A 20131-nucleotide genomic window follows, 5' to 3' on the forward strand; every position below is an offset into this window, starting at 1 on the left:
CGCGATCGGCCTATCGAAGCGATATTTTTCCCATCGAGCGCGCATACATACACACTCTCCCACGCGTCTATGTACGCATATAAGCTTGCGATTTAAATGGTGTCGCGCTAAAGTTTCCCTTTTAAAGAGGACGTGCGAGCGCGCTCGGCGAAGCAAATTTATGCGTGAATTATCGTAAAAAGTTCCGGGGAAAGTTCATGCGCCTCTTTCGGGAAAACGTCACTTTATACTTTACACTGGCCGTGAAAAATTTTTATACCCGATAAGCGCGCGCACCTCTACCTCATATCTCGCACAGACGTATATACAAGCGAGCCGTGCACGCACGCGGAGATGTATGCAGCTTGCGCCGAGCATTTAATATCACGGCACTCGAACAAATGGCAAATCGCGAGCTGAATTTTTAGGGCCGGCCGACCAATGGGGCTCGCGGCGACCGTACTTTCGCCTCGTAAAACTTGCCCCCGACTACGACGACGTAGGGGCTATATGTATACGTGTACAATCGAGCTGATAGTCGATGGTCCGTCAGATTCGCTTATCTTCGATCGGATTTCCGGATAATGACAAAGCCCTATTGTCGTCTCTATCTTACGATTATTCGGGCGTATATTAAACACACGCGCGCACCTTCGCCGAGATTCTTATCCGTCGGCTCTGTATCGTTTTCAGCGAGAGTAACTAGCGCCGCATCGAGCAATAAAAAAGAAGGAGCGCACCTATCGATCATTTTCCGCGAAAAAGCTATTTAGATTGTTATCAAAGCGGAGCAGCGAACGCTTTTCTCATTACCTGCACACACGACGTCGACGGAGCTTCCTCTCCTCCGGGCGGCGCGTCTACAGATTTTTTTTCTTTAATCTTCTTTCGCCGTCGATCCGCCCGGGGCCGTTGCTTTTTACCTCGTGTAAAAGTTTCACGTCTCATTTCCGGCTTCTTTTAATGCCAGCTAATCGTGAGAGCCAGCCAGGATTGACTACACTATACCAGCTCCTCTCGTATACTCGTTCTGTAGTTCGTCGTCGCTTCGAGAAGAGCGCCTGGGGCGATGCAGCACAGCGTCGAGTTCGGTTGCATTCCCTCTGTGTTGTTCCGCCACTGCTGCAGCTCTCTGTACACATACACCGTAGGCGAGCTTGTAAAAGCTGTACGTGTCGGCGTTTTTTTTCTTTTAACGAGAAAGTGAAGCAAGCACTGCTTTTGCTGCGCCACGACGCCCGGATATTTGCCCAGGCTGTGAAGGGTTTTCATACGCGGACGCGTTCGACATTGGTTGCGTTGTTATTTTCATGAGATGCGAAATAAGCTCTCGAAGTTACGGTTTAGCACGTGTCTATGGTTTTAATTTTAACGCGAAGTTAACGGAAGGGGGGATTTTATCCCGGTTTAATACGCCAGAGACGCTGTTCGGACCATTAACTCTGCGGCAGCTCGGTATTCGTCTACTTGTCAGGTGCGGGCCATAAAAAATTTATGGAATTTCAAGATTTTTTTTATACGAAATATAAAGTCCCAGACTTTCATAACTTTTTTATGCTCGAAAAAGTCGAGGCTTTATATTTCACGCAAATAAAGTTTAAATCTGATCAATGTTTTTACGGCACATGCTGCTGCTGTTAGCTTCCAGCTCAAGGAGACGCTATACGCGCGGCAACATGCGTCGATACACAATACAGAACGGCCCTTGTTCCACGAGGAAAGCTGCATATTTTTATATCTGTACGACAAAAGTTGCGAACGATTTTTTCCCCCTTATTCTTGTTTTATATTAATACAGCCCGGCCATAGCGTGGTCGCAGTGCCGTTGTAAAAGAGGAGAATGCGTGTTCGCTACGATTGAAGAAAGTCACGTTTGCTTGTTTTATCCGAAATTCTTTTTTATTCAAATATCATTCTTCTTCCTCTAACAATGTGAGCTCATATTTACAAAATATTTATTTCGCTATACTTTACTTACGCTCTATGTTCGTTTGAAAATACAAAAAATTCTTCTTCAAATATATATATATTCATAGGTATTTCGCAAAAAGATATACTGTTTTAATTAAAAAAATAACTGAGGTATACACGACGAACGTGAGTGCACACGACTTGGGACAAATATTTGGTACGTCGGAGCAACAAAGTCCGCGCGAACTCGCTAAAAATAAACGTAACTCTGGCTAACAATACAAAGGAAACAACGCATCGTATGATCACATTTCGCTGTTAGTTCAACTCTCTCGGCATAAAGTCTTTCTCGAGTCCACAAAACTGAATCGCGTTCAGCAGTAGGCTCTCGTCGTTCGGTTATCAAAGGCCGATCGCACTTTCCTGGTCCAGTAGTCCCGCTGCTATCTTTGGTAGACGAAGGCCCGCTTGGCGTAGACGACAGCCTCGAGGGTGATCGCCGCCCTCTTGGTAGCTCTGGCTTTTAATCCCGTCGACTTGGATTGGCGGCCGTGTCGCCAGAGCTTGTGCAGTATCAACGACTGTCGGGTGTGGTAGGGCTGTGTGCCGTAGGCCCGGGCCAGATCGCTCTTCGGGCACAGGAAGCACCTGAGCCGTCGTCTGATCGATTTTTCTGGCTTCTTCGGCTCGTCCTTCGCCGGAGGCAGCGCCGTTTCCTCGACCTCGCAGTCCGGGATCGTCATGACTTTCCGCGGCGTGCGCTGCTTCCTCGAGCGTCGGTTGAAGCGCTCCTCGCACCAGGCGGACTCTTGCTCCCAGCAGGCGCTGTTGTCCGGCATCGTTGCCACCTCGCTGCTACTGCTGCGCAATTCATCGAATGAGATTTATGTGTGATTACGCGGCTGTGCTTCGCTCGACTAGACTTTGCTTTCTTTTTTGTTGGCTTTCGTACGTGTACGGCGAGAAGTCGGTATTGCACTTGAGAGATCGGCCAGCTCGGGATGAGGGCTGCTGCCAAGGGGGCGCTCTACCACCTCGGGGCTGCGACAACCGCGGCGCTGCATTTTAGGGAAGTTACGTTCGCGTTATTCTCTCTCGCGTTATTGCACGAAGAAAGCACTGAGTGCTTGACTGGTTTATGCCACTTTACTATATGAATGTGAGCCCGTGCGCGTGCGTTCGCGAGAAAAATATCATATTACCAACCGTAAATCGAGATTATGCATATGGCGAACTCTTGAAGCGATCAAATACGAATCGCTGCAAGCTTTTGTAAACTTGGTTGGTTTGGCAAAAAATTCCGAGCCAATGCAAACATTTTTTTTTTTTTTCATTATTCAACTGTTCAATTATCGCGATTCCAGATTCGCGCATAAATTCGAAAAAGCAGATATTTTTCTCTTACGTCGCACGTATTCAATCAAATGTACATCGAGATGCAAAACGAAAATTAAAAAATAAGCTTGCGGCTACAAAATAAGGTCACAGGCGCAATAACGAGCATGTGATGAATATGCAACATTCGTGTAGCGTAAACGAAATGAAAAAAAATTCGAATTTAAATTACCAGCATGAGTGCAAAAAATAAAAGTAAATGGCCACATTGATTACTACGCCACTATATACACAGAGCAAAAGTCAACAAAAAAGAAAAGCAAAATGTCAAAATTGCGAGAACGAAACACATAAAATAAAATAAAGTAAAAGGGGTAACGGGATAGGGCGGAGCATTAATGAAAATAAAAGAGAATGAAATACAGCCAGGGGGCAAGGTATGAAGCTCGGCGATGAAAACGAAAATTGCTGCACGTAATAACGAATCAACTGGGTGGAACGGCAAAACGTGATCCGCAGTATTTTACGCTAGCGAAAGAGAAAGAGCTTCGTACACTTACCCGAGTATAGTGGTCGGCGGTATGACCGTCGTTGCGGGTGCTATCGCCGCTGATGAAGCAGGGAAAACTGGAGGTCCAGGTGGCGGTCGTCCACCTCCCACGGGGCTGCAAAGTCAAATTTATCGTCATCAGTATATCGCTCTCTTGAGAGAGTCGCTCTTATCGACGAGGCGCGATTCGCGAACGAATCGAGCCCGAGCTGCGACGTCGTATATTTCGGACAACAAAATCGAGAAGCCAAACTCACTGTATGGGTTGAGGCTGTTGCGCCTGCTGACGCTCGGACGCTTGGTTATTGTTCTGCTGTTGTCCAACGGAGCTTTGAACGGTGGCCGCTGCGGCGGCGGCTGCCACACTGGCGTTGCTGACTCGGTGGACGTGGAGCTGGTGCACCTGAAGCTGTGTCATGTCCTCGGCGAGGAAAGAGCAGCGCGAGCACTGTCGTCGGTTGTGCACTTTGAGGACGTGGGTCGCAAGACGCTCGGCTCGCGCAGCCTTGTACTCGCACAAGGCGCAAGCGTAGGGCTTCAGGTGGGTGTTTAGGTGACGCTTCAGACACCAGTTGTCGACGCCGCTCCACGAGCAGTAGCAGCAGGTGTACCTGCCGAGAGAAATTATCAGTATGAATTTCGATTTTCTTTTAAATAAATTCTCAGCTGCGCTGATGATTTTTTAATGCGCGGATGCATATAACGCGCGCTTTCTTTGGCGCTTTGAATAATTGATTAGTCGGGAAAATTTTTTGCGATTGACGCGTTATTTATGTACAGCGACGACACCGCTTTTAAAAAGGGAATAATTAACCAGGCGTCTGACGCCCAGACTCGTGAAAAAGCCGTAAACGCGCGCGCGAAAATTTTAACGTAGCTTTAATCATTGAATTCCAGTGGCTCCATCACGGGCGTTTTTTCGCGTTACGCGTTCCACTGCTCGACCATCGCGCATGCGGCAGTGATTATGCGCAAATTAACTGATATCGGCTGCAAATAATAATAAAAATAAAAATCTCGATGCAAGCCTTTTATCCGCGTATAACGGTATTCTTCGTTTTCTGATGATCAAAGAATTCCAGCCGCGGTTCGAAAGCTCTTCAAGCTTAGAATTTCACCGGAAATCACTCACCTGCGCTCTTGGTTCCCTTTGGACGAGCTTGAGCCGGTGCTTTTGACCTGGCTTTTGCCGTGGAAGGCAGAGCTTTGCAGTCGGCGGGCAGCTTGAGCTGCAGCCGAGTTCACCGGTGCTGTGGCCTCAGGCTGCTGCTGCTGTTGCTGCTGCTGTTGTTGAATGATGCTGTTCGCCGCAGCGACTACCGCCGAGGAGAGGCTGGCTGCTTGGTACAGCGCCGCAGTCGCCGTCGGCGGAGGCGTCGGCAGCTGGTACGTCGTCGTGCTCGTGATGGTCAGCTGCTGGGGCTGTGGGACCAACTGCTGTTGCTGTTGCTGCTGCTGTGGCTGTTTGGGGCTCGTGAAGCTGCCAACGCTGGTGTTGAGGTACGAGCTGTTGGCAGTGCTGGTGCTCGTGTTGTTCGCGTTGCCGCTGCTCTCGTTGTTCGGTAGACGCTCGACCTTTATCGCGGAGGACGAGCCTGCTGGCCTTCGTATCCGTGACAGCTCGTACGTGTGCTCCCTTTTGACGAGAAGGAAAAAAAACGAAAATTATTTTTTCGAAAAAAAACGCGCGTATAAATTTATTACGGCAGCAAATATTTGACTCGGCTCATGCTCTGTTCATTGTTTTACGAGTCCATCGCACGCATCGATGTTCGGGACACACAAAGCGAATCGAAAATCACTCGAAGTCCTACAGGCTACAAAAGAGAGCCGCCGTCGACGCCAAGACAAAAGGCAAAAAGTCGAGCCGCGCTGACAAAGCCAGAAAGGCTGCATCAGAGAAATAAGGGCGAGTAGCTCGTGGGGGTACGAATGCGCGCAGAGCCGCCACCGCCATGTGCATGCGCGAATATACGTATGTACATACCTGTGCATCCTCAAAAAGTGCTTCTTCACGTGATCGGCGCGACTGAAGGGCTTGTAGCAGACGTAGCAGTGAAAGGGCTTTTCCTCGCGATGGATGTTCTCGTGGCGCGTATAGAGATCGCGCCTGTCGGTGCCGTAGGGACAATAGAGGCACGTGTACCTCTTGCCGCTGGCGTTGTTACCCGATACACCTCCTCCATTGCCACCACCACCTCCTCCTCCTCCTCCCGCAGTCGTCGAACTGCCGTTGCTTATACTGGCGGTGCTGCTGGCGTTGCTGCTGCTGTTGCTGCCGTTGCTGGCGCCGTTGGCCGCGGTCGCGGACGTCCCGCTCCCCGTCATCGAAGCTATGGAACTCTGCGCAGGGACAAAGCCAAAGCAGAATGCAAAGCGTAAGTGCTCCTGTTGTATTGCTGCCGGTCTCTCTCTCTCTCTCTCTCTCTCTCTTCTCTCTCGCACTATCTCGCTCATTTCGCGCTCTCGCGTCGCGCCGTTATACGCTGCGCGTGCCGCCGGCAAAAGAAAGGGCCGGCCCCGGGGAAATCAGCGGCACGTGGGAAATCTTTGAGAAAGATGACGCCGTGGCCGACGCGACGCGCGAGCGCGAGTCATGCAATTTGCCTTTGTCGCGCTATATCTGCTAAGAGCGCGAGACTTGCTCAATTACCCTGGACTCCGACTCCAACTCCGACTGCTGTATAGAGTTATGGTACAACAGGAGGGAAATTGTTCCTAGTTTATGTTCTCGACTCCCTTCATCATCCGGAGCTGGTCGTTCGCGACGCTGGAGTTATACGCGTGCGGTTTCCGTTTGATACGTGCTGTCGAGGACGCTATCGATGCCGACTTGGAGCGATTGCTCAATAGACCAACAAAGTTCATTGTCAACTCCCACTACGGAATTATCTTATTTTCTCCGTACAGCTCCAGGGCGAAATAAATTAGAGGAAAGCGCGGGTGATGAAGAGGAGAGAAAATATTTAACGCGCGCGGATGTTGTGCTCTCGAGGTGCTTCCTTCTCCCGCTGACCTTTTTTAATTATACGAGAAAAACGAGTCAGTCCGATCGTAAACGAGGCGAGAATGGCTTTGACTTTGATTCCCACCACCCGACGCGGTGACCGGGGTTTATTTTATAGGAGAGACTTTTCTAACCCTCGTGGACTCTGCTACTCGGATTAAAAGCTACTTCGGGCCGGATTGCCCCATCAATTATATGCTCTCACCCACTTTCATTAACAAAGGGTCACGGAAGATCATTCGAATGCGTGATTTATTCGGATTCGCAAACAGTTTTATCGTGCTTACACGTTGGAGTGGCCAGTTTGCATTTGGAATTGCATCACGTATAAAATGGACGATATGCGATACTTATTTGCTCAAAAACTAAATTCTCACCTGATGCAAATGCTGCGGTGGTGTGGACGACAGCTCCTGGAGCAGGAAGGTGGATGCCGCCATCGGCAGCAGGGCCGCGGGTACCGTTTGCGTCTCTTGGGTGCGTCTGGTCGGCGGGTGACCCCGTTCAGCTCGGTCCCTCACCCTCTCCAAGTACGAGACGACGTCCTCGATCTTGAGGTTGCTCGGGTCCAGGTAGTCCTTGCTGCGGCCACTCGAGTTCAATCGGCCGCGACTGGCTTCCTCCGCAAGAAATCGCGACGAGTGCATCTCCACGAAGTGCTCGGCCACGTCGCGCGGACCTCCTCCCATGCAGTCACCTGTACAAATGGCGAAGAAAGAGTCGAAAGATTAGTCCTCTGCTGACAGTGATCGCCGCATCAACATAAAATAGGTTCGTTTAAAAAAACGTAAGGTGTGCGAGTTCTTGCAGCTACCTCCTCGACGCTCGGGTATAATATAAAACGTAACGTAATATCGTACGTATCAGTAAGAAGCGCTATTCGAATGCGAGTGTGCACGTGCATGGCGTATAACTTAAAAAATCAATGGCACAACTATAAACATATAAGCACAACAGAGTATAAACTAGGGGTAGAAACGTCTTGGTCGTCGGGCAGAGGCAGAAGCGCTTACCGCACTCGTAGCAGCGCCAGGTTGCGGTGGCCGCCCTGTAAGCGGCGATGCGACTGCCCTCGGTGCCCTTGAGCGGCTCGTCGTCGAGGGTCCAGTTGCCGTCATCGCTACCGTCAGTACCGTTGCCCGTGTCCTCCTCGTTCTTGTACGACACCGAGGTCTCGAACTCGTTCTGCACGCTCGACGCTGCACACGCAGAGGCGGCAAAACAGAGGAGGATATTTTTTTTAACTTTCGAACGCGTCGTTTTTAAAGGGTGTTAATTTGGATGACCCAACTTAACCCGATCCGCACTCAGGGATTCTACTTAAATTTAATGCTCCGATCGTAATTTCTTCGCTTTAATTTCAGACGGTACTGAAATTCCTCGGTAACTCGCTAAAAATTATATTCGTCATTAGAATTCGCTGTTCAGAGCGTCGCCAATCAGTCGCTTCTCCCGATAATTCTCCAAATTCAATTGATTATTAAAGTTATTCTTTGAGGACAAAGTGCCGGCCCCCGGGAGTATCGAGAAAATCGAGTTCTCGCCATCGGCAAGAGCTGCGAGTCGATCGCGCGCACCGCTTAAAATAATTATAACCATCCGAGGGAGAAAAGTCCGGAGAGTCTCGTGCCCGCTCTCACGTTAATTGCGTTTCAGAAGTGGAGCGGAGACGAAATTAGTCAGCATCAAAACTTAATTGTCCGCGCGAGGCCGTCATCTTTCAACGCCGCCGCCGTGGGCAAAAAAGAGAAACACAGCAGCAGCGCAGGAGCAAAACCACAAAAATGTCGCGCTCGGTACAGTCGCAGAAACGCGAGCGTGTGTATAGCTACTCCGTACGTGGTGGAGATAGCGGATATTGTCGTTAGAGAGCCAACAGACTCGGCTAATTGCAGTATGGAGCAATTAGCCGATTCAATTCTCTCCTCCTCCTCCCTTACGCGGCGGGGGGAGTGCGCTCCGTATCTGCGATCTGTAGAGGCTCGAATCTCGCGCGTCTTGGCTTGGCGCGCATATATAGCCGGACTATGCAGCAGAGAGAGAGAGAGAGACCGAGAGAGAGAGAGAGAGAGAGAGAGAGAGAGAGAGAGAGAGAGAGCGTATATATACAGACATATCGCAATGCGCGGGCTAGCGTTTAATTACGTCTCTAGCTATAGGGCTAGGTGGCAATCGATTAGGTTTATCAATGCGTTCGCTCGCGCTCGCGCCGCTCTAATCCCGTGCGGACTGCTTCCCTCCCTGCAGGAATTACTCCTGGGAGAGGCTGCGGTCGCTACGCGGGAGGCGCTGTATTACACGCCGATCGGCCCCTGCAGATCGCTGACCGGCGCGAGGGAGAACATTAGCCGTAACTAAGACGTTCTCGATTGCTCGCCCCTGCGCCGCGTGTACCTATGTACGCTCAGCCTTTCCAAGGCTATGTGCAGGCTCTCTGTATAATACTCGCCTCGCTTCTGCTAGGCGCTTCGGAAGGCTCTCGCGAGGTGGCGCTGCTTGGGGGTGCATTTCGCTGCTCGCTTGTTATTATAGAAAGTTTTTCCACGCTTGTTGCGCTTCGTGAAAATGAGTACTGTTATTTTTAAGCTCGGCTTTCCGCTTTTTTTGATTTACCTAGAATTTCAATATTTGCAAAACGCACTACTGACCAGCTTGTTATAACCGCATTGATTAGAATTTCACTGAAATAATATACGCTGTATGGCTTCTCTCATTTGCGCATTTTTAATTGATTTACTAACCGTAGATTAACTTTAATTCGCGTACGAATTAAAAGAAGAAACCCGCTCAGTGGAACAATTTATTTTAAATTAACAATACGCGCAGTTATACGAGTTCGCGCTGTATAATTGCGAATTTTGATAGTATCAGAGCCGAGAAGAGAATGTATATGGAATAAAACTCACTCCTATGATCCGGATCCTCGCCGTAGAGCTTCCTGGTGATCTCCTTGAACATGTCCTCGTAGCAGTCGAGCCTGCCGATGCCCGCACCGCTGGCTTCCATCTCGTCGGCCGTTGTTGCGAGTGGCGCAGGTTATAGTCTCAACGCCACCTCGTTCGCCCCCTGAACAATATCTGACGAGCGGCTGGCGGCTGCTCCGACGCAGGTTTCGGAGGCCTCCCCCTCTCTCCCCCGAGGGACGGCTCTACCTGCCTCGGCGCTCTCTCTTGTCTATGCCACCCTCACCCTGCTCCTTTACCTGCGCACACAATATATACATATAGTTGTAGCGTAAATTCTCTCTCTGCTGCAGCGCTTTACCGTTACGCGCGTTTCTATGGGTGGAGGGAGGTTATATGCGAGCGCGGTGTCCTTGTCACGTTTTTCGGGATTTCCTTTGTCGGAGTGGGTGCGCGGGGAGGGGACGTTTTTCGGATATTTTTTCTTCGCCGCCGAGCCAGGGATGCAGGAGAAAAAGAGAGTTTTATAGGCCTTCGAGGGTCGAGGTGTTGGATGCGCTGCTGCTGCTGCTGCAACGGACTTTCGAGGGGCAATTCGATTTTATGATGCGGCTTCCTGGGAATTTTAATTGGCGAGCTTTACGAGTTCGCCAAGTTTTTCAAACTGCCATATTTTTCGGCTTTTTCGCCGCGAGTATTATCAAACAAATAGAATTATGTAACGATCTCCGGGGGAAATTAGGTGGAACGATAAGCTCAAAGGCTAATTAGTTTGGTCTGCAGTTGATTGATAGTCCGCAAAAAAGTGTCCGATGCAAAGTAGCGAAGCGCAAGAAAGAACTTTCAAAGAACTCGCATATATATTATGTGTATGTCAGTAGAATTAAGCGAAAAATTTTCACGAGCTGCCCGCGCTCACTAATTACTCTCTCGAATGACTCCTTTTTCATTAGCGAAGCTCAAAGGCTTCGTGTGCACGCATTCTCTTTTTACTCTCGCGCAGCAGATTCATTCGCCGGTCGTATCGAAAATCCCGACACGGCACGCAGTGCACACCGCCGCGCGCGCAGCAGCGATAAGAGCAAAGAAAAATAAGATTGCCGAACTTCAAAGTGCCGATAGCGCAGCCACTCCTCCCGCTCCACGATTCGGCGAACGCGCGTACACGCACCGACTAATTTCACCGGGGCTTGAGACAAAGTTCGTCGTGCAGTTCGGCTCTCTAGTCGTGTATAGGTGTATATGCATTGAGCGCGTCTAATTGGACGGGTGGAAATTTAATATCGCCGAAACTCTCTCGTCAAGTTGGGAAGAGGGGCCTCGATCAAATATCGTCCTCCGGATTAATACACTAGTTTTCGCCAAAATCAAAACGTCGGAAAATAACCGCAGTTATACCGATTGCCCGGAATTTTCCATAGGTACACGGCAATAATGAGGCACGTGTTATTACAGCCACGTAGAGACGGTTGGGCTCGCACAGGTCCCGGAGGCGTGTTTTCGCGCAGCGGAGAAAGAGAGACGGAGATAGAGAGCGATATAGAGTGCAGGAGAGCAGCCGGAGAAGAAGCAACGCGGAGCAGCCAAATGGGAATTGAATCGCGGAGTGCAGCCCGGAGAAACTTTGGCGGCGCAGCAGCGCACTGGCGAAGCGGTTAACGAGTTGGCGACTGTGTGTACGTGTAGAGAAGAGAGAGACAGAGCGCAGGTCGCGACGCGATTAAAAGTGCGCGAGAGAAAGAGAGCGCAGGAGCTTATTGCACAAGGACTCGTTTCTGTGTGAAAACGAGAATCGCGAGCGAATTAGCGCGATTTCCGACTTCTTTTCCGTATACACATGCAGCGCGAGAAGGGGCGAGTATGTAGGTATACGAGAGATGGGGTAGTATAAGCCATTCACGCTGTTGGCCTCTCGGTCGCGCATTCGTCCCCGGAGATGCTTACTTGATTAAGCGGCCTCGAGTGTGCACTGTTGTGTTACGCATGTACGACTCTGAACGAGACATCTTCATGTCGAGTGCACTTTTCCTCCCTTTCTCATTCTACCGAGTTTTTTTCTTGCCGTTCTGTGCTCAGCTGCATTCTGTGGGAGTATTAAAAGCGCTTACTTCTTTGCAGTGCGCTCGCTTTCCATCTAGGTCGTTTTTCTTTCGCTCGTTGTTTTCATATTCGATTCGAGGGCTTGTATACAAAAGACGATTTTTAAAGGTTTTTCCATGTGCGCGTAATCTGTTTATTCTCGGAAAGCGGACAATGACGATCGAGCTTTCGATGGCGAAACCCTTCACCAAATCGAATGTAGAGATCAACGTCATATACCTCTCTCGCGCGCGCTCGATCTTCCGAGAATCCCGTTTTTCACGAAATACAATCCGATTGAACTGTAAAAAGCAATTCCGTAAAAGAATTCCATTTTCATTTGCAATATCGCGCTGAACAATGTCGTGCTCGTTCGGCCGCCAATACAGCGTGCGTCCGTGCGCTAGCGAGCGGCTCGTCTTTCTGCCGCCAGATGAAATTCCAAACAATAAAACAAAGCAGACAATAAAATACTCTAATAATGGAATAAAGTGGAAAAGGCTATCATTCAGCAGGCACCATAAATAGCTCGTAAAGTTTTGCGCTGATTGATTAAAAGCCTTCGATATCGGTTTTCTCTCGGCTGTCGTTCAGCTCCCTTTCTCCTCTCTCTCTTTCTCGCCCCTTCTCTCGTTTCGCCCTGCTATTACCTCTCTCTTGCTGCCTCCACCCTCGCCGAAACTCGTTACATCATTAAAGTCTGGAAATTGTCCCCCTTCGCCTTCTTATCGCTGCTACGCGAAACTCATGCCCGTGTATAAGTTTGCGAAGCAAGCGGCTGAAGGAGAAAGAGAGAAAAAAAGTAGTTTCGCGGGTAAAAGTAGAGGGACACAAGAAGTTTCTCCTCGACGAGAGTCTCTCTCTCTCTCTCTCTCTCTCTCTCTCTCTCTCTCTCTCTCTCTCTCTCTCTCTCTCTCTCTCTCTCTCTCTCCTCTCTCTCTCTCTCTCTCTCTCTCTCTCTCTCTCTCTCTCTCTCTCTCTCTCTCTCTCTCTCTCTCTCTCTCTCTCTCTCTCTCTCTCTCTCTCTCTCTCTCTCTCTATCTATCTCCGTTGCTCTTCATGCGCGAATGAAAGTGGGCCAGAACTAAATCGGCCCTAGATTGCGCGTACGACGTTCGCTCTTCCGATGTGTACAATATAGATATACGCGTCCATACACGCGAGAATGCACCACTCCGCCGCGTGTAACAACCACAATTATGGTACTCTCCAGCCACTGCTCAGAGAGTGAGAGTCGCGCTCTGGAGGTCTAATAGCTCCCCACCCCCGGCCGCTTACTGCTGCTGCTGCTGCAGGTATACAGTCGCTCCGTCGGCGCAAATTGAGTCGATCCTGAAAATTGATTTCGATCGACTGCTCCTCGTTTTCTCCACTTTTGCCACCCTCGCACATACACACACGCAGACCGACGACGATCTAATTTCAGCTTTGTGCAGCGCGCGTGCGGCTCGAACGACCGAGAGCCATCGCGGACGGGAGAGAACCGTTATGTGCGATTGAGCGCCTATTTGATTGGCGTTTGATGGAGAGCAGCCCAGTGGGTTCAGTATCGTCTTTTTTCCCGGCGTTTAGCGGGATAAAGAGTTGCGGACCGTATTTAAGGGAAGATGCGCGGCAACGGCGATTACGTTTATCGCTCAATTTGCCGAGCACTGTTCAAATTGAAGCTACTTGACGATGTTACGAGCGCGTTTTTATACCCATCGTTCGGCCTGTACTATGCGATGCGCGTCGCATTCGAATGCGTCGTCCTGTCAATATTTGATGGGCCGACAGTCGTTCGAGTGTAATCCATTTCATATACGCAGCAAATATTCGTTCATGGAAATCCCATTGTACCCGGCAAAATGCGACTCAGCATTTCATAGAACTCGATTTCCATCCTCGCTTCGTGAAAAAGAAAAAAAAACAAGAGAATACCCGAACATAATACGACCATACGCATGCGCTACTTTACATAACGACTCTCAAAAGAAAGTCGACTACACGCGGAGAACGGGACAATATTCGCTTATCCCCCGAACTCGGTAAATTATCAATGTGCCCATTTAACTGTCTCGCTCTCCGCGTGTCTTCGGCGTACATCCTTTGTTCCGAATGCTCGGAGACGCTGGCTGAGGGGGAGTAGGAAGCGGCAACCCGAGCGCGCGAGAGAGAAGACGAGCTGTATATTGATCGGCGAGCAAGGGGTAGCCGCCGAGAGGGAGAAAGAGAGAGATAGAAACGGAAACGTACTCGGCTCCGAGGAACGAGACAGAAACGGAGAACCTTCCCTTTCCCTCCGACACCAGTTTGTATTACTGTAACGTTAAGCGAAGATTGCCGGAGACAAAAATCGATCCGAAGCGCAACAACTCGCTTGTCTCGACACCGTTTCAATGTCAAAGCACAGCCGAAAACAGGATCATAGATCGCCGGGAATAACCAGACAAACAAACTTCGGATGATGCATCGCGCGCGCGAGCCGATGGACAGAGATACGACCGGAGAACCGCGGCACAATAAAGAGACTGCAGCGGATAAATCAATATCTCTGCAGTCAACGCGCGTGTTGCAGATATCGCGCGCGCCGGGCCAGCAGCGCGCATAGTGCCGCAGCGAAAGAGAGAGCGAGAAAGAGAGTCATCGAGAAGAGGCCGAGAAAGAAAGACTCGGCGCAGCGGCGGCAGCGAGAGAACGGCAGAGCGAAAGAAAGAAACTCGAGCGGAGCCGCAGTACGCACGCGCAGATCCACGGCTGAGAACCCCTGCCACACGGAGAGAGAGAGAGAGAGAGCGAGAGAGAGAGAGAGAGAGAGAGAGAGAGAGAGACAACGACTGCGTGCGGAGAGGAGCCAGCGCGCGCTGAAATTTCGAGGCGGAAACGAAGAGAGCGAGAAAGAAAGAGAGCCAAGGACGCCGCTGTAGAACGGAAAGATACCGAGTTTCGGCGCAGCAGCAGCTTCGTTCTCGTTTCTGAGTCACGCCGACCATAGCCTGTACACACTCGCGCTTTTATAACCGGGCGCTCGATACGCTGGCGCGCGCATCGCGCACACGTTACATACACTCACACTCGCGCGCGCGCGCGCAGGAAAAGAGGCGCGCGCAAAATCGAGCGAACACACGGCGCAGCCGAGCGGTTCTCAATCGCACTATAGTTTTCGCTCGACGTCGTCAACGTCGTCGTCGTCGCCGCCGCACACGGGATGCCGCTGCTGTTGCTGCGGGTCATTCGAGCAAGCGCTGTCGGAGCCTCTCGAGGGAAGGACATGCGCAGAAAACGTCGTCCGCGCGAGCAGTGTGTTTTGTGCGATGTCGGAAAGGAAAACTGTGTCGCGTGCTCGAGAGTAGAGAGAGAGGACGTAATATGTATACACAACATGCGGAGAAGAGCGAGAGGTAGTGTTTCGGTGTACTCACGTTGCGGCGGTGGAAGTCGATCCTCGGTGGGCGAAGCTCCAGGAGACGAGAGTGCGGTGTTCACGAGCACGTCGGTCGCAGGTTGTTTCCTCGACGGCGGCCGGGTGGCGAGTGGGTGGGCAGGCGGGGTGGCAGGCGGTCGACGTTGGGTGGATGGTGGGCGAGAGTGGGTGGCTTCGCTCGTTCTCTCTCTCCCTCATTCTCCCTCTCCGACTGCCACCGTCTGGCTCCTACTGCCGCCGCAGAGAGGGACAGAGACAGCGCCGCGCGGGGAGGGGTGCCTGCTTGCCTGTCTGCCTTCCACCCCCTCGCTCATTCAGTGCCGGGTATTATATAGGGGGAGTAAGCGGGAGAGAAAGAGAGACGGTGTGCGTATACGTGTACCGCTGCATAGGCACGCACTGCGGAGCGAGGGAGAGAGAGGAGGAAGCCCGCAGATGTGCCGCCCGCCGCCGCCGTCGCTTTCTTCTAGCCCTCGACGAGAGCGAGCGAGATGGATGTTATTACTCGAGGCGAAGAAGAGAAAGACGGATCGGAGAAACGGCCGCCGCACGTGTTCGGTCTCGGCCCGGCCGAGGGAGAGAGACCCCCTCTCCTTCCTCCCGCATGGCGTTGACGATCCTCCCCCTCCCACCGCTACCGCCGCCGCCGCCGCCCCCCCCCCACCTCCCTCCCGCTGCCCCATCCCCTTCTTTTCCTCCTATACTCTCTGATCCCTCGCTGCCGCTGCTGCTGCTGCTGCCTGCCGCCGGAGCATCGTCGTCAACGTCGTCTGCCATTCCGCCCCCTCCGGCAGAGGCCCCGTTCATCCTTCCTTCTCGGCCCGTCTCCCGCTTCTCCGCAGCTGATGGGGGAGAGCGCGACGGAGACTCCAGCGGCGTAGCTATATACCTACGCACTGGGAAGGGTGCAGGTATGCGTGGGAGGCAGGAGGAAAAAGCAGCGGAAGGATTGTCAGCGGCGCGCCGGGCTATTCACGCTAAGAGGATACGGGATATAGGGGGGTCGGCACGACTGCCTTAATTTCGGCTCTTACCGTGCTTAGAGAGCTTTTCGGCGAGCCCATCTTCTCCTTCGATGCCTCTTACAGCTGTACCCGCGCATTGTCGCTTTATTATCCTCCTGTTTATTGTTTACGCACTCACCGCTGCCCGTGCTGAGCCGATGATAAGGAAATGCAAAGACGTGTCCCGACAATGACACATCCTCGTTCGGTTGCTCGTGATTCCTCTCTCCCGAAGAGCGGAGATCCGACGAATGTTTACACTTTATCCTACGCAGACCAGTTCTAGAATGCCTACTGTGCGAATTCCCTTTATGACGTCATGTTATCGGGCGATGATTCAGCCGGTGACCGCCACTCTTACGAAGTCAGCTATAGAGATAGAGAGAAAGAGCCGCAGCCAAAAGTTTCGCACAAGGACATGGAGCAGGCAGAGAAAAATTTTCGCGTTGAATAAATAGAACAAATTACTCGTACATCGCGCACGGGCATTCGTTACCATTTCTTCCGACTTTTTTCGCAAAAGTGGAGCACTCATTTGTACGAGCTGCACGAACGTCGCGGCGCACTGCTTAATAATTATGGAGACTTGAAAAAAAATTAGCAATCAGCGCGGCAGCTGAGAAAATCAACAGAAGCGAGAGACTTTGCTAGCTTGCCGCCGCACCAGAGACGATCACTGAGCTCGTGATTCTAGTTTAAAGAGTAATTCGAACTGATTCCTTGGCTAATTAATCAATAAAAATTTTATTTTTTTTTATCGCTTTGCTTAGTTTTGACCGAGAGGAATTTTCAAATTTACTAGTTTCGAGAGCAGTGTAGCGATTCCCGGCCACAAATGCGTGCGTATATTGCACGTCTATCATGAACCAAACTGCTCTGCGAATTCGACGGCGAACGAACGCGTATCCGAGTTTGAAATTAAATTTCGTCGTGTTTGCGTAAAATTTTAGCTTGTTACCGCAACTTTGCGTAACTTCTATTACGAATGCAAAATTTTGTTATCGCTGGTTTAATTGCGGAATGTAAATGCGCGTAAATTGTGAATTTCCATATTTTGGGTAGCCCAAAGCCGTGATAATGATACGGCATTTAATATAATACCACGGACCTTCGGTCTGATTTCATGTTAAGCTAGGAGCCTCTGAGAAAAAAAATTTCAAAAAATTAACACACTTCCGAAAATCCCACTTCTCAGCTGTGGGTCTTCACAAAAGGTGTTTATTTTAGCTGAAACTGTATATGCAGGCGAGGCTCTCGCGTACCTGCTCTCTCTGTTGTGCCTCTCGTATGTATAGAGCTATATAGATATAAGCCGTTCCCTCTCTCATACACGTCCCATTGTGCCATTTTCTAGGCGCGTACACAAGGAAGAGATGCGGCCAGCACGAAGCTGGAGCAGAAGGTAAAGAGGAAGAGAGAGAGAGAGAGAGAGAGAGAGAGAGAGAGAGAGAGAGAGAGAGAGAGAGAGAGAGAGAGAGTATAAGACAGTGGTTTGCGGAGCACGTGTCCTAGGACACAAGCAGTGGCCTCGTACGTCGAATATAACGAACGGGTTACGTGCGATTCCGGCTACGAAGCTAAACGCACACGCGCCCCTCTTAGACAACTGTCTTCTCGCGAGAGAGACACGTTATGCGATGTTTTCGGGATACGAGGCCGAGACGTGTCGCCGACTCGGCGATCGATGCTTATATTTTGGATTTTTGTTGTTTACCTGCGCTGCGTGACGCGCTGGCTACACACTCTCGTCTCTCGTTCTGGGATTTATTTTACGTCCGATGTTTTCAAACTTCATACGAACGCGGCGGTGTAAAAAGTTTGCGTACCCTGTTAGTTGTTTATTTTTTCAAATTCGATAACGCCAGTGAACTGCTGCTTTTTTGGCTTTATTCCGAACGTACCGAGTTTGACCGCATATTTTTATTTACTTTTACGTTAACAATGGCAAATACCTAGACAGCTGGAGAAAGAACGCCAATGAATAAATTAGAAACATAGTTTTGAGGATGCAGTCTGCAATCCCGTTCGGTTTTCCATTTTACTTCTTGATGAAGTGCGAAAATGCCAGTAACGAAATCCCAACTATTCGAATGACGAGAAATAAAACTGAGTTGAAATTTTGACTCATTTTCACCTCAGATTCCTTTGATCTTGATATGCTTTCAATAGCGACAATGGCATACTCGCGCAGCAATTTTAATTAAAAATTGGCCCTTTGAATATCGATCCATTCATCGACGCTGATGAATTACGTAATACGTGTCAGATACCGGTCTTCCAAGTACCCATTGAGATTATAAAAGGAACGACCTCGTGGGAAGGGGCGAAAGCAATTAACCCGTTACAACGAGGAAGAGTTCGAGTTCAGCCGAGCAGTCGGCGCTGTTGTAACGGTAGTCGGTGACTGTACAGCTTCGCCGAGTCGCCTCGAGGGGGAGCGACGTGCCGAAGCAGAAGCGAGCAAGGGTTCGTGGGGCAGGTTTCTTACTTACCAACGTCTGCTTATTAGAGATAAAAATTTTTAATAGGATTTTACGCATCTGTTTTGATTTCACGATCTGATGATGCTTGGGTTTTGATAACGCTAATTAAGCGATACGTTTGATTTTTTATTTTATTGAACTAGAGTTTTACAGAGTTGCAACATGCGTCGGAATTTTTACGTCAATTTGAGTATCGTTAATTTAGTACAGCATTCAGCTTTCAAAGCGCAGTTGCAAAAAATTTGTTGCTGTATACGAAGCTCTTCAATTTATTATTCCACGTGTTTCAAACTAAATCTTTCATCGCTACGCCATCTGTGTATGCTTTTCGTATACTTTTCCCCTTTCACTCCGTTACCTTTTGCTTGGTTCGATTTTTACCGAAAGTTACAGTTCAAGCACAGGTCAAGTGAACTTGTTCATCCGCAGAGTTAAGCGAACGATGTTCAGCAACTGTAAAAACAGATTCGAGGGTAAGTGTACTTAATGTAATCAAAGTTTTTTTACAGCATTTACCCTATAAATGCGCAACGAGCAGAAAAGGAAACGCGAAATTAATTTTTAAAAATTTCATAAATCACTGCCGCTATCAAGTAAACATGTAGGCTCGAGGCGCGGGATAATTAATAAAACATCAAGTGTCACGCGGAAAGCTCGAGTGAACGAGAGAGAGAGGCACGCGAGCATTACAATAAAAATCACATCAGCAGCGCGAGCTCGCGGAGTAGTCCTCCGGGAATCGGGCTCGCTTTCCAAGTCGTCTCCCGTATACGCACTCTCTCTCACACACACATGCACACACATACACACAACATATCTCGGTAGTGCACATTTATGTAGATATTTTTCCAGGTCAAAAAACGTCCATACTCGTTAAAACGTCGCGACCTAATGTAAAGCTCCTCGCGCCCTCCCCTTCAGCCCTATTCATGCGCTCGCACATAACCGGGGCTTTGTCGCGACAACGACCCTCGGCGCAAAGAGAGTGCTCCAGGAAGAACTAAGGCGGTTGTCGTCGGGATCAAACATTTAGAGATGAAAAAAAGAAGAAGAAGCAGCGAGAGAGGTCTCGGAAAAAAAGAGATTATCCAAACAGGGCGAAACCGCATGTACAGTCTCTCTGCTGGGCCACTGCAGTGGAGCAGCTCCCGAGCTCAATGACTCTCTCTCTCTGTCTCTCTTTTTTTTATCGAAGCAACAGCTTGGAAAAGCTCGCGGCAGCCGCACAGGTGAGCGAATGAATCCCTCCCTCAGCCCGCGCGCCGCCGAGAAAGAGCGAGAGGTCAACGCGTGATAGAGCTCGAGAAAGCCGCGCGCGCACACGGCTAAAATCCAACGAGTGGCAGCACACGCGCGAGAGGAAAAGCTCGTCGGCGCGAAAGCTCCCGTGTGTGTGTGTGCGCGCGAACTATACAGTACGACGCCTATATCTGCGTCTCGCTCTAGCGCTCGCGCGTCGGCGTCGCGGTGCTGCTGC

General features: G+C 50.2%; 1 protein-coding gene across 7 annotated transcripts; it reads right to left on the reverse strand.

Moving 5' to 3' along the window:
• Window positions 1–1851: 1851 nt before the first annotated feature.
• Window positions 1852–15686, reverse strand: LOC100117235 (protein charlatan). 7 transcript variants are annotated; one of them, XM_008213070.4, is made up of 9 exons: window positions 15166–15686; window positions 9689–9984; window positions 7796–7981; window positions 7160–7479; window positions 5763–6118; window positions 4908–5411; window positions 4033–4386; window positions 3786–3890; window positions 1852–2948 (listed from the first exon to the last, which is right to left on the reverse strand). In XM_008213070.4, the coding sequence occupies exons 2-9, from the start codon at window positions 9786–9788 to the stop codon at window positions 2918–2920; spliced, it is 1956 nt and encodes a 651-aa protein (XP_008211292.1). In that variant the 5' UTR covers window positions 9789–9984; window positions 15166–15686; the 3' UTR covers window positions 1852–2917. The 7 variants fall into 7 exon arrangements, with proteins under 7 accessions (XP_008211292.1, XP_016840807.1, XP_008211291.1 ...); XM_016985318.2 differs by having other exon boundaries at window positions 1852–2748; window positions 15166–15682; XM_008213069.3 differs by having other exon boundaries at window positions 1852–2751; window positions 15166–15680.
• Between the last annotated feature and the right edge of the window lie 4445 nt (window positions 15687–20131).

This window comes from Nasonia vitripennis, chromosome 4, assembly GCF_009193385.2.
Source record: "Nasonia vitripennis strain AsymCx chromosome 4, Nvit_psr_1.1, whole genome shotgun sequence".
In the NCBI taxonomy this organism is placed as follows: Eukaryota; Metazoa; Arthropoda; class Insecta; order Hymenoptera; family Pteromalidae; genus Nasonia; species Nasonia vitripennis.

Bases quoted from the DNA above. Each gene is read 5' to 3' on its own strand.
- LOC100117235 (XM_008213069.3), bottom strand. From the start codon at position 9,788: ATGGAAGCCAGCGGTGCGGGCATCGGCAGGCTCGACTGCTACGAGGAC. The intron at 5,412-5,762 runs GTATGTACATAC...TCTCGTCAAAAG, and splicing joins CACTTTTTGAGGATGCACAG to GGAGCACACGTACGAGCTGT. The intron at 2,752-3,785 runs GTAAGTGTACGA...TGAATTGCGCAG, and splicing joins CCGCCGACCACTATACTCGG to CAGTAGCAGCGAGGTGGCAA.